This window comes from Opisthocomus hoazin, chromosome 15, assembly GCF_030867145.1.
Source record: "Opisthocomus hoazin isolate bOpiHoa1 chromosome 15, bOpiHoa1.hap1, whole genome shotgun sequence".
NCBI lineage: Eukaryota > Metazoa > Chordata > Aves > Opisthocomiformes > Opisthocomidae > Opisthocomus > Opisthocomus hoazin.
In genome coordinates this window covers 19,125,776-19,137,787 of record NC_134428.1, presented here as the reverse complement: position 1 = coordinate 19,137,787, position 12,012 = coordinate 19,125,776, and the positions used below count along the sequence as shown (strand labels likewise).

The 12,012-nt window shown below is 43.4% G+C and overlaps 1 protein-coding gene across 3 annotated transcripts in view; it reads left to right on the top strand.

Moving 5' to 3' along the window:
• Positions 1-11,724, top strand: part of PRKAR1B (protein kinase cAMP-dependent type I regulatory subunit beta) — a 104,074-nt gene extending 92,350 nt beyond the window's left edge. For all 3 annotated transcript variants that reach the window (XM_075437047.1, XM_075437046.1, XM_075437045.1), the window contains exons 10-11: positions 10,496-10,577; positions 11,010-11,724. In XM_075437047.1, coding sequence (XP_075293162.1) covers positions 10,496-10,577; positions 11,010-11,182 — 255 coding nt within the window. In that variant the 3' untranslated portion in view covers positions 11,183-11,724. The remainder of the gene's footprint in view (positions 1-10,495; positions 10,578-11,009) is intronic.
• The last annotated feature ends 288 nt before the right edge of the window (positions 11,725-12,012 follow it).

The window sequence follows — 12,012 nt, the reverse complement described above, 5'->3', positions numbered from 1 at the left end:
CGCAGAAGAATTGAGATAGTTCTTCATTCCTGCTGAAGACAATCAGTGGGAATTAGGTACCTTGAAGGTCTGGACCTTCATGATTTCGCTCACAGAAGGTCTAAGGCAGAGAAATGGTGCTAGTCGTATGGTCGGAAGCCCAGGCTAATACATCAGCTGGCCATCCTTTTGCCTTTATGTTAAATTTTACCACCCAAATGTGATGGGTGTTATTTTCTAACTGCAGGTTACATGGAAGTCACTTGCACTTTGTACTGCTGACTGAAATTTGTTTATTTCTTCCCTTGTTTTTGTATAAAAGTCTTTCATAAATCAAAGGTTGGCAAATAATAAAAATCCGAGATTACTTACTGACTAAAGGAATATTTGCAGTGTGTTTGGCTACATAGTTCAAAGGATTTGTCTTCTCTTGGAAAGTAGCCCTAGAACTGCTGATCGTTAGCTGCAACATAAAAGCTGTCCCAGGAATAATGCTATCAACAGTCCCAAAGGGCTGAAATGGCAGCTGAGGAGTGAGATGCTAGTGGTCTTCCAGGACATTGCGACTCAGAACATCGCTTACGCCAGCATCATGAGGTACATGCAGGATTTGCTGTGTTACTCTGTGTCACTGGCACGGTGGTAAACTTAGGTCTTGAAGCAAAAGCACCGGAGGATGCAGTGTAGCCGTACTATTCTGAAAGGCTTAAAAAGTAGTTTTCATAATCGCTTTGTTGCACATGCTATACGCAGCGCAAAAAAAAGTGTATGAATGTTTCCCCGGTTTGCTTCTGACATGACAACTTGTGTAGGAGTCTTCAGTCATTCAGCTGTAATTTAAAACATCTGATTTGTAAACCCGTAAAATTGAGGTTTATGCTGGAAATACAGACACACCCTGGCCTCTTACCACTATAGGATACGTGGAAAAGTGGGAGATCGCTTGGTGTGCAGAGAAGTGAAACCCAAAGTCAGTAATTGGCAGTTTTATTCTTAATATATACATGCTCTATTTGAATTTTCATAAAAATCAGAGTGCTCGATTTTCTTGATGTTCGAAACAGCCTGCAACTTTTTATTTAGCTAATACTTGCTGTAAGGTGTGGTTGAGGCTTTGACTCTTCTCTCTTTAGTCTTGACCACTAGTGTCCTCCTGCCATGGGAGTCTGCAAAAGCAGCAGAGGTTCCCAGGTAATTAAATACCCCTCCGTGTGAGTAAGGAGAGCAGCACAGGCTGTTTACCCCTCAAGGTTTTCAGGAGATTCTCAGGATCCTTATAATCTCTTTTGGCATAGAAGACCGAGCTCACAAGCCCTGATTCAAAGCACTTAGTCAACGTGACCAACAACTTTATGGCCCGAGGCATGTTAAATCTAAACTGAAATTAAAGGCATCTGCTGTCTCAGGAGCTAGGAGCTCCATCCTGAGGAGTGCTTCTCTGTCTTTAAGCAAAAATACCGCAATATAAATAAGCCCTGAAATACAGTGGTGTCCAACCTGGTGGAAGAGGAATGGAGAGTTTCCTAATCCATGCTGGAGTTCATCCCTTTCTCTGGATTATGTTAAAGCTGTCCTTTACTGGGATGGCTTTTGTCCCTCCTCTGCAAAGATACCGTTGAGATGACTGTAGATTTGCTGAAAGAACATGCCCCATAGGGCTCACTCATTAGCTGTGTAGCGGGCATTTTGCGGAGCATGCAAGGTTCTCTGGTGTGCTTCAGGAAGAGGCAACTTTGAGCACATGAGGTTTTTTTGCTCAGAATTTGGTCCTTTGAATACACAAGATTCACAATCTGAAAGGATGGGGGATTTTCCAGTTTCCATGATAAACTCCCTGCTCTCCTTCCCCCGGTTTTCTCCAAGTTTTGTTTCTTGCTCAGACGCTGTTGCCCCACAGCTGCTCGCCCAGCCCTGGTCTCAGCATTAGTTATGAGACTTCAGTGATGATGTCTGTCTCAGCCTTTTGCTTGGGCTGGTTACTTCAGCATCTACAGAATGTTTTCACAAAGAAGCAGATGGTGGTAGGAGTAATTGGGCCGTAAAACAACGTTAACGGCTAAAAACGATTTTCACCAGAAAGGATTTTGCGGGCAGGGTGAGGGAGGTTCAGCACTGTTTTCTTGTTTTCTCTCCCATGCATTCCACCCTGGCCCTGCTGTAGGTGGTAGCACTCTGCACTGTCTGCTTCCAGGAGATGAGCCCTGTCAGGTCAGTCACAAATATGAACAGTTGATGAATGACCCATTATAGAGTCACTTTTATGTTGACTCAGTGGATGTTTCCTGGCTTCAGAGAGAGTCAAGATAATGGCTAGCTTTGTAGAAAGAAAGAATCTCTAAAATGCAACATTTTTTTTCCTTTGTGACTTTTATTGCTTTGTACGCTGACATGTCTGAGGGAAGAAAACAGTGCCTTGTTGCCAATAATCCACAGCGCTTGGCACAGACGGTCTTTAAAATCTGGCACCGGGATGAATATTAATTCAGTTGTTTTCCCACAGAAGCTACTGATTAGTCAAAGCCAAGTATCACTGAGATGATTCATTAAAACTCAGCCTCTGAGCCCACCTTTACTGAGTGGATCTGCTTTATGTCACCCCTGCGTCAGGTGGACTGAATGTGTAATAACAGGGGCAACTGAAATCCCAGAACAGAGTAAAGATAAAAAAGCAGAGGGAGCCCAAAGGCTGGCCCGTGGTGCAACCGCTTCCCAGCTTCCCAGGCGTGGAGCCAGGACAACGGGCCAAGAGGATCACACCCCAGGCCAGGGGCTCCTCCCGTGGCTCCTTATCCCTCTGCCACCAGCCCCTCGCTCCCAGGCATCCCAGACCCTCTTGGCAACTGGTGGCGTGGAAGAGAAGCACGGGACTACCGTGGCACTGAGGCTGGGGAGCACGGAGGCCACCGTGGGGTTCCCCTGTCTGATGGTGGGGGATGATGATGACTGTCGATGAGTCTTCAGTCACCCACACATGGATACGCCTCTCTCGGACACCTATGTGACCTGGCCTGATGTTAGCTCCGCTGCTGTGGCTCAAGGGCAACATTCTGAAGTCAAAAAGACTATAAAGCTTCATGCTGTGATTCTGAAAAGCCTTTCAACTGAAAAGGCTTAATGAAAAAAATCCCAATTTTTTATTCGTTGTGCAAAACCCACTTTTTTTCGCATAGGTATTGCAGGGCTCTCCATGCATTAAGCAAATTGCATTTGGTGCAGTGTATTGTGCTTGTTTTGGCTTTACACTTGTTCCATCTAAGAAAAACATTTCTTTTACTTCAAGGGAAATCCATTAGGTACAGCACAGGTTTAGTGCAGACGGTATCAAAAAACACTGAAGGGGAAGATTGTCCGAGGTACTGCAATAGGAGGATGAACAAATGATTGAAAAGGTCTTCCTATGTCAAACATCTCTGATTTTAAATACTCAACGATCAAGGCAAAGGCGTTTCCTGGTGATTAATGACGGGCTGGGTGTAGTCATGTCTGGGCCTTAACCCTGGCCTCTCGTGTATCCCTAGGAAATGCCCTGTGGCTCAGTTGTTTCTGCTGTTTTAAGCAAAGCTTGGTTTACGATTGATTGTGATTTTTAAAAGGGCCTTTATGTTTGTGGCTATTCTGGTGACTGCTCTAGACAGCTTTATTTCTCTCTCTCGGGTCTGGATGTTATTCCTAAACTAGTATAAATGTGCCTAGGTAGCAGAAGTGCTGGAAGTTTGGACGTACATACAGTAGTCTTACACAGGTGTGATATAGCTGGTGCGCACGGCAAACTGCAGATTGTTTGATATCAAGCATGGCTGTAGAGCTAACATACAGCATTTCTCCCAGCTGGGTAGTAACATTTACTTTCCGTCTTTGCCAGATTGCAGTGTGCAATTGTTGAGAATGATGGCCAGCAAGAGTATGATGCATTAATGTGATAATGCGATGATGATTCCGTAATGACCATCATAGACATTGTCACTGCTGTTGAAATCAGTGGCACTCAAGATTTCGTGAGTCAAATTTAAAAAGATGAATGCATAAAATGTTGTATATTTGTTTTCAGATTTGTTATTGTGATCGGAGTCAATGATCTTAAAGGCCTTTTCCAGCCCAAATGATTCTGTGATTCAAAAGCTCTCAGTAGCTCATTAGCTTGGGCATTGTCTTGTGCTGCAGTCTGCAGTGAGCCCTAATGGATGCAGAAAAGACCTCACTTGCTAGAGATAAGCAAACCAAACAGCCACCACCTTCTCAGCTACTGCACACCTGGTGTCTCTGCTTGTAGCCCGTACCCAGTCATGGTAACAGACGCGTCATCAATGACTGTCAGAAAAGCAACGTTTGCCAAACTGGACCAGAGCTGCTTGAGGTTTCACATCAGACAACCGGACGGATCTAAACGATCATTTTTTGAAGTGCAGGGCGAGACATTAGCTGACAGATCTTTGCAGGTCTCGCAGTTTCACCAGGCAATCACTGTTTCCAGGAGTTTTGTGGCATTAGGAGCTATAGCTTTTGGCTCTCCTTAATTTAAGCTAATGATTTGGAGGTTTTTTTGAGATTTAATCACACGCGTAAACCAGGAAACAGGCAGACATGATTAAGTAAGGTGTAACTTATTACAGTTGTAGCTATGATAGTGTAAGAAGATTGCCCAGACAGTGTTTGTAGATAGGTAATTGGTATCTTTTATTGATATATAGGCCATATTGGATATATAGGCAACTTGAAGAAAGGCATGTGTGCCCAAAAGCTCTGGTCCCTTTTCTAGCTATGCTAGTAGGTCTAATAAAAGATATGACTTCCACAAACCTTGTCTTGCCTGCAATTAAATAAAATACTCCCAGAATCATACTGTGTGAAAGATCTTTTAATTCGTTTCAGAGCTGCTATAGCTTCCATTAAAAGCAACAGGAGTCTTTACATTCAGTCCTGTCTGCTTCATCGTGTGAACAGGAACGTTTTATACCACTTCACAGCCTCTTCCTTCGTCTTTTGCAGTAACTTAGCAAAGATTTAATAGTGACGTATAATGAGGGTTAGTGTGACTGTGGAGTGAGGGGAAACTTATCTTTTGCATGTGTGAATTATGGAGTGTGTGGATTAACAAAGTGAGAAAGAGCAAAGGTATGTTCATAATAGCAATTGATAGAGTTAATAGCAATAGCAGATGGGTCGGCCTGATCTTTTCCATCCCTAATTCTATAGACTTCATGGCTCTTTTCTAGTGGATGGTGAAGAGGAAAACAAAATAGGCTAGAAAAACTTTCTAAACTCAGAACTAGGATAAAAATGTAACGTTAATTTTGAGGGCACAGGGAAAAAAAACCCCTGTCTTTTGTGCTTTTCTTTAAAGAAGCAGTAAGTAAAAAAGTATGAAACAAAAATGGAAATAGAAATAGTAACTTCCTGCTTATGACAATTAGAATTCTTTTCTTTAAAAAGTAAAATTTAGTCTGTATACTTATGTATCAAAGGGACATAGACATTGACTTTGCATACAGTCATGGTGGAATAAAATTCTTCAATTGATAAACGTGTCCTTTATCATAGATGGAGCCTCACTATATTTTTTACTGATTGCTGTATCTTTAAAATGGGAGGTTAGCCCAGCAAAACCAAAAAAAATCAACAAGATTGACTTTTAAACCAAGAATTTTTTAAAACAGTGCTGAATTTCCCTTCCTGCCACTGCCCCCAGTGAAGGGCCATACTGCACAGCCGGGTGACATGGACACATCGCCACCCACCGCATTTTGCCTTGTGCTGCCTGGGAACCACTGAGCTGGAATACAGGAAAAAATACAGGATTTCCGTTTTTAGCATTGTGAACACTTGCCTTGTGTAGCCAGGGTACTTAGGCTAGCTGCTTGCTATAAGATTCATATTTAAATATAAAAATAGGGCTCCTGAATCATTTTGTGCTTAGAAGTACAGGCAGGATAAGGCCTGGGAATCATGGGTCACTGTCTTTACGCTGCAGCATGTCTCACTCATCTGCACGGTCCAATCGTTTACAAGTGAAACATTTATCAAAACCTCATTACTTTGGAGAGGATGGGAGTTCATGGATTATAAACCTTAATTTATTTTTTATATCTTAAATTATGGTGCCATATCTAAGCCATAAATTTTTACAAAACAAACCGCTGATGCATTTGAAAAACGTGAATAACCACTCTCAGCACTGTGACAGAGCAGTGTTAGAGGGAGTGTGCAGGTGTGTGGGGCTAGGATGGCAGAGAGGTGGTGATGGCACATTGCTTATGGAACTGCTGCTCCTGTTGTTTTTGCAATAAGATGCCCGTACTTATGTGGAGGAGAGGAGAGAAGGTTAATGATATCGGTTCCTGGGAATACAGGCACTCCCCAGTGACTGAAAGGGAATATTCCTGGATTCACCAACGATCATCATTTCACTCCCAGGTGTCTGCTAGCAGAAAGACGTGCCTGTCTGCTTTCTGTTTAATACCATCACAAAGTCATGATTTATTAAATGGTGTCAAACTTCTTGACAGTCTTTCAGCCTGTGCTCTGTGGGTTTCGCTCTGTGGTGTGGGAAGCCGAAATGGCTGTTGGTGTACAAGACTATGATCCTGCAAATCTAGGATCGCGCAGTTTATTTCAGAGACTGATCTTGCCAAGTTTTGTGTGCCACTTATGGGGAAATCTTTCCCACTGAGACCACATGCTTTTTGGGGGGAGACTGACAAGCCCCTTGAATCTGTGCTAGATAATGCCCGTAGCTCCCAGGACAGGGCTCAGGAGATTTATTCAGTCGTATCATTTATAAGAGGTAGGGTTTGCTAAAGCATAAGAAGGATAGAAAGCTCAAAAACTGCATCGGAAAGATTTGACAAGTAAAGTAAAATGAAATACAGCCATGAAACCTGTGATTGGAACAAGGGTGGGAGTCAGCACCGAATTAATTTAGCATGACTACTTCATTAAGTATATGGATAATAAGGGATTGTTTCTGTAGTATTTTATTCTGCATAATTTTATTTTATTCGGTATTATTTTTGCCCTGGTTACACTGGTCGTTTACAATTGGACTCTTCCTCTAATACAGTCAGAATAGCGTTGTTTCCAGAGATAAGAGACGCAGAGTGAAGGTGATACAGATCGATAATTATAAATACATCTTCTTTGTTTCATGGTGTGGACAGTCTTCCCGTGAAGGTCACTCTGACAATGCTCCAGGATGTACTTGTGGAGCTGGTGACTTGTGCAACAAGAGGCCGAACAGCGTAATCAGATCTTACATCTGGGTGCTCGCTGTCAGGGTTTCAGGAAACTTCTTTTGCTCCATGATAGACCTGTTCTCACTGAACAACGGGAAAAGCCTATGTGACTGTTAAAACAAGAGTGGAAAAATATGTATCTGGAATATGCATTGCTTCGTCCTGCCAAGCCAAGTGTTTATTGTGGACGCCAGACACATCTGTCCTCCTCCAACAGATATCATGGTGTTTCTTGGATTAAAAAGGCCGACTGTAGTGGAACAGTGGAAGAAATTGCTTCAGAAGACTGACTTATTGGAGTCCTGTGTCATATGGACCCTGTCAAAAAAATATTAGCTGCAATAAAAGCTGACACTTGGGGAGATGAAAGCAATATTGCTTGCTGTTGTGATTACCTTTCTGGCAACATGCTCCAGGTGGGCAGTGGGGAACTGAGTCCTTGCTTCGTTTGACCTGGGCAGTCAATGTGATTACTTTGGGGATTTTTTTTTGTTTTGTGTAATAAAACATCTGTAATAAAAGTTTTGGGAAAGAAACTGGAGACATGGATTGCAGACAGCTATTTGGGTCGAGGGGTTAGGTTTTTGCCAGGCTCCAGATGGGGACGGAGAGGAGGACAGGGGCTGGAAGCGGTTCTGAAGCTGAATCCGTCTACATTGCAGAGGCAAAAAGAACAGCATCAATTTAGCGAGCTGCACCTGATCTGCAGTTTGGCACGAGAGAGGCTGATAGATGCCTTACTCCCTGTATGGGGTATTTCTGAGAATGCTGCTTATGAATGTGTGTCTGTTCTGAAAACTTGCAGTAAGTGTGAATAACAAAACTCATTACACTGTCTTTGCATTTTCATGCCCTTGCAGATTTACTGGAAGATCTTGGAAAACAGCAGCTTTGGCGGAACAGTTTAGTTATATCAAGGATAAGGAATTCTTGCTGGAAACTTGACAGGCACCGAATCACTTTCTTATATCCAGTCCTTTCAGTTCCTTCTGGGGATAGCCTTACACTTGCTGTGGACAGTTTTATGTGTATGGCATGTTTTAATGGTAGATAAAACCCCAAACAAACCCCACAAAAGACCAAAATCGCCCTTCCCTTGTGTGTCTGGCTTGTTTTTGAACAACGCTGCCCAGTTCAGGTGCCCTTCCTCATGCACGTTGCGCCAAACACATGGTTCTGCACCTTCTGCCATCAGCTGCCTGGCGTATTAAGAGTGAAAACACTGAAGCCGAGAAGAGTTTTGTGATTGTTTTCAGACTGAACTGGAGTTACAGGCCTGGTGGTCATTCAGTATTTTTGCAGTACTGATATGGCATGTAGCTGATGGGGGGAACGGTAAATTGTCGTGACCAATGTAACGTGTTGACAGTCAGGTATTTAGTGATTTACATTAAGCACACGTTACTGCAAATGGGCAAAATGAGGAAACTGTAGCTTTTAATGTGCCAGATTAATTTGATAGACATCGAAGTCCATGCAAAAATCATCAGATGCTTAGCATGTATCAAACAATACTTGCACATTATTTGATTTTTGTTTCTTCCTGAAATAAGATTTACCTCTTCGTTTATACAGCACATAAGGGTTACATTATAAGTTAACCTAGAGTGTGGCCCAGCGATTTGTAAAGTATATGGGCTTAAAAATAACCCTGTTATGAAATAGGATATGATGCAATACAACAGTATTACAGCAGCTTAGTAGTGCTTGTTCAGAAGAAAGCAAATTATGATAATTTTCTACATAATAATGGATACACTACCACTCTTGGTTATTCCTGGGCCCCTCAGGTCCTAGAAAAAGGAAAGCCAGACCTGAAGCAGCCTTACATTGCTCTTCAGATTTGCAATTCAGTGATGATGTCCAGGATCCTGCAGGGTGTATTTAAACACAGTGCAAAGCTGAAGGGCCGGTTCTGCAGAGTGCTGAGTGCCTTTAACTGCATTGAAGCCAAGGTTTCTCAGGGTGCTCAGCGTCTCCTCAAGCCCCCCCACCATACCCTGAGGCCCACAGATTTCTTTCGGTGCAAGGAAGCTGCAGGATGGGTGCAACCAGCGAATCTGCACTGAATACTCTGCGCTGGAGGGAGGTTTATGCCCCAAGCTGGGGTGGTCCTGCAGCTGGCTACAGGCACCGACAGCACCCACAAGCCAAGCAACGCAGGGTGCGGGTGTTAAACTGCGGGGTGAGGGCTCTGACATTTTCCAGTAACTGGCATCAGTCTACCGAGCACGGTCCACATTACTGCATCTCCTCCCATCCCTGTCCTGGCTGGGGCAGGACCAGCCCTCACGCCTGGCTTTCCAAGCTGAAAATCTGAACATCGAAACATCGATGCTCTCCAACAGCACTGTCAAAAAATGGCTCTCCAGTCTATTTAAAAATCTTTTTAATTTCAGTTAAAATACGTTAACATTTTGCTTTTCCCTATGCTTTTGGTTTCGAGTGAGAAGATAATTTCATGTTACTGTATTTTTTTTCCAGAAAAGCAGATAAGTTCTCTGTTCCTCTACAAAAGCTTTATGCCACAATAATTGAAGATATCCTCCAGGTTAGAACATCTCTGCGTGTAAAACCTCTTTGAAGGTTTAAATAGACTGTAACTGAGTTTTGACATGTATTAGCACGTGTCAAGTACAGCAGTTGTTAAGGGTAGTGGAGACAAGCCACATTCCATCTCTCCAGTGGCTGACTCGCAGGTGTCCGGATCACTACAGGCCACAAGCGGGCAAAGCCACTAAATAAAATCACCCTTTGTTGCAACAAGCATTAGAAACTCCCTTTCCCAACAATTTCAGCAATAGTGAACAACCAGGCGAGGAATAAACTCTAGCTGCTGTCTTACAAAATCACATCCCAAGATTGTGGCTGGGAAAATTGCCTTTTTATTCCTTAATGATGTAAACCTTCTCTGCGTCTCTTCTGAGGTTCTGCATCCACCCAGAACATATTTTAAAATTATATTGAAGCATCCATTTGCACAGTGTGATGTGCATTAGTTAAATACGAGTTACTGAGTTCGGTCCTTTTGCTCTTCTCTTCTGTGTGAGCTGAATCTGCCTGCATCCAAACAATTCATAAGAGGGAAATCGTTTGCCATACTGATGGATTCTTTTTATCCTTTAATTCCTTTCGTTGGTATATAAGGAATTGACTGAAATTGTCATCTCTCCCATGGCAGAACTGAAGGAGTATGACATGCAAAAGGAAATACTCAGCACTAAATACTTTCTAGAGCGTAACAGGTTTAAGCAAAGCCAACTGACCTTCTGCGCTTCCCTCCCCAGGGCACAGCTTCTGTCCTGCAGCGCAGATCTGACAACGAGGAGTACGTCGAAGTTGGAAGACTTGGTCCATCAGATTATTTTGGTAAGAAAATTCAGCTCAAGTGTGGTTCAGAAAGACAGGCACGTGGAGTTGTATCAAGTAGTTATTATCTTATTTAGTGTTCTACTCTTTTACAAATGAGGGGTTATGTGTAGGTCAGCCGCTGCTTTCAGCGATACCGGGAGATTTCAGTGAAGCTGAAACCATTCCTTGGTTTGCACCAGCATAGCTGACAGGAGACAGATCCAGCACCAGCAAAACAGTCTGAAAGCATTTGTTTTCAAAGGCATTTTACACGCATGCATTATGCATGTGTAATGCATTTGTACTGTCAACAGAATTATGTAAAGTGTCTATCAAGTGGTATATAAAGGGAGATGTTCTACAACCAAAGTGACTGGATGGTGGTTAGAATATGCACCCGCCGAAAAAGAGGCACAGGGTGTGTGACAGCAAATTTATCCCTATTTCCAGGTGAGATAGCGTTGCTTCTCAATCGGCCCCGGGCTGCTACGGTGGTGGCACGTGGACCTCTGAAGTGCGTAAAGCTGGATCGGCCCCGCTTCGAACGAGTGCTCGGTCCTTGTTCCGAAATCCTGAAGAGAAACATTCAGAGATACAACAGTTTCATTTCGCTCACCGTCTAAACGATTCCTTGCAGAAAGCTGCCTTTGTGTGACCCCGTGCACTTCAGTTTGCTCTGTGCAGCTCCATAGCTTTATGAAGAAAAAAAATAAAAGGTGTGCATTTTATATGTATTTTTTCTGTTGGTGTCACGTACTGGATGTCAGTTCAAATCTCATGTATCATGTGAGTAGGAAGACAACTGTTTGGGTAAGACTAGCTTTGGGGAGGATTAGGCTCTTGGCCTGCAGGCAAGTTTTCTACCTGTTGTTGGATCATATAGCTTAAAACTGTGGTTTTAACTATTTAAAATCCATATGAATTACTGTCTCCCTTATCGTCTTTGAACTTGGTCTTACTCACCTTCTGTCCAGCTGCTTTGAGCACGCGATGTCCCTCTGCCTGTCCCGTGTAACGGGCTTTTCACAGCTGGTGGGCTGGAGGTCGCTGCAGTCCCGCGGGGTGAGCGGCAGTCGCGCAGCTGAAGAGGGAAGGTTGGAGGAAGGGTTCGATCATTCCAGCAAGGCAGGGAAAATCTTTGGAGTCGTTTTGTTTGTGGCTTTGCTATAGGGGCCGTACTCCTCCGTGCTACAAGCAGGCCAAACAGCCTGCTCCAGTCTTCTGGGTGAAGAGGTCAAGGAACAATGTTTTGCAAGAGTTCAGATGGAGCCTTTAGGACTGAAGTTATTCGTCCTCAGCTTTTTTTAAATGAGGGATTGCATTAGATCCCTGAAAAGTCCAACGGGAACTTCTCTGCTGAATTAAGTGGGCTTAATTTACCTGCAGCAGAGTGTCCTCAGCCACTTCTCTGAATGTTACCTGAAATGCTGAAGAGATGGTGCCAGGTGGACAT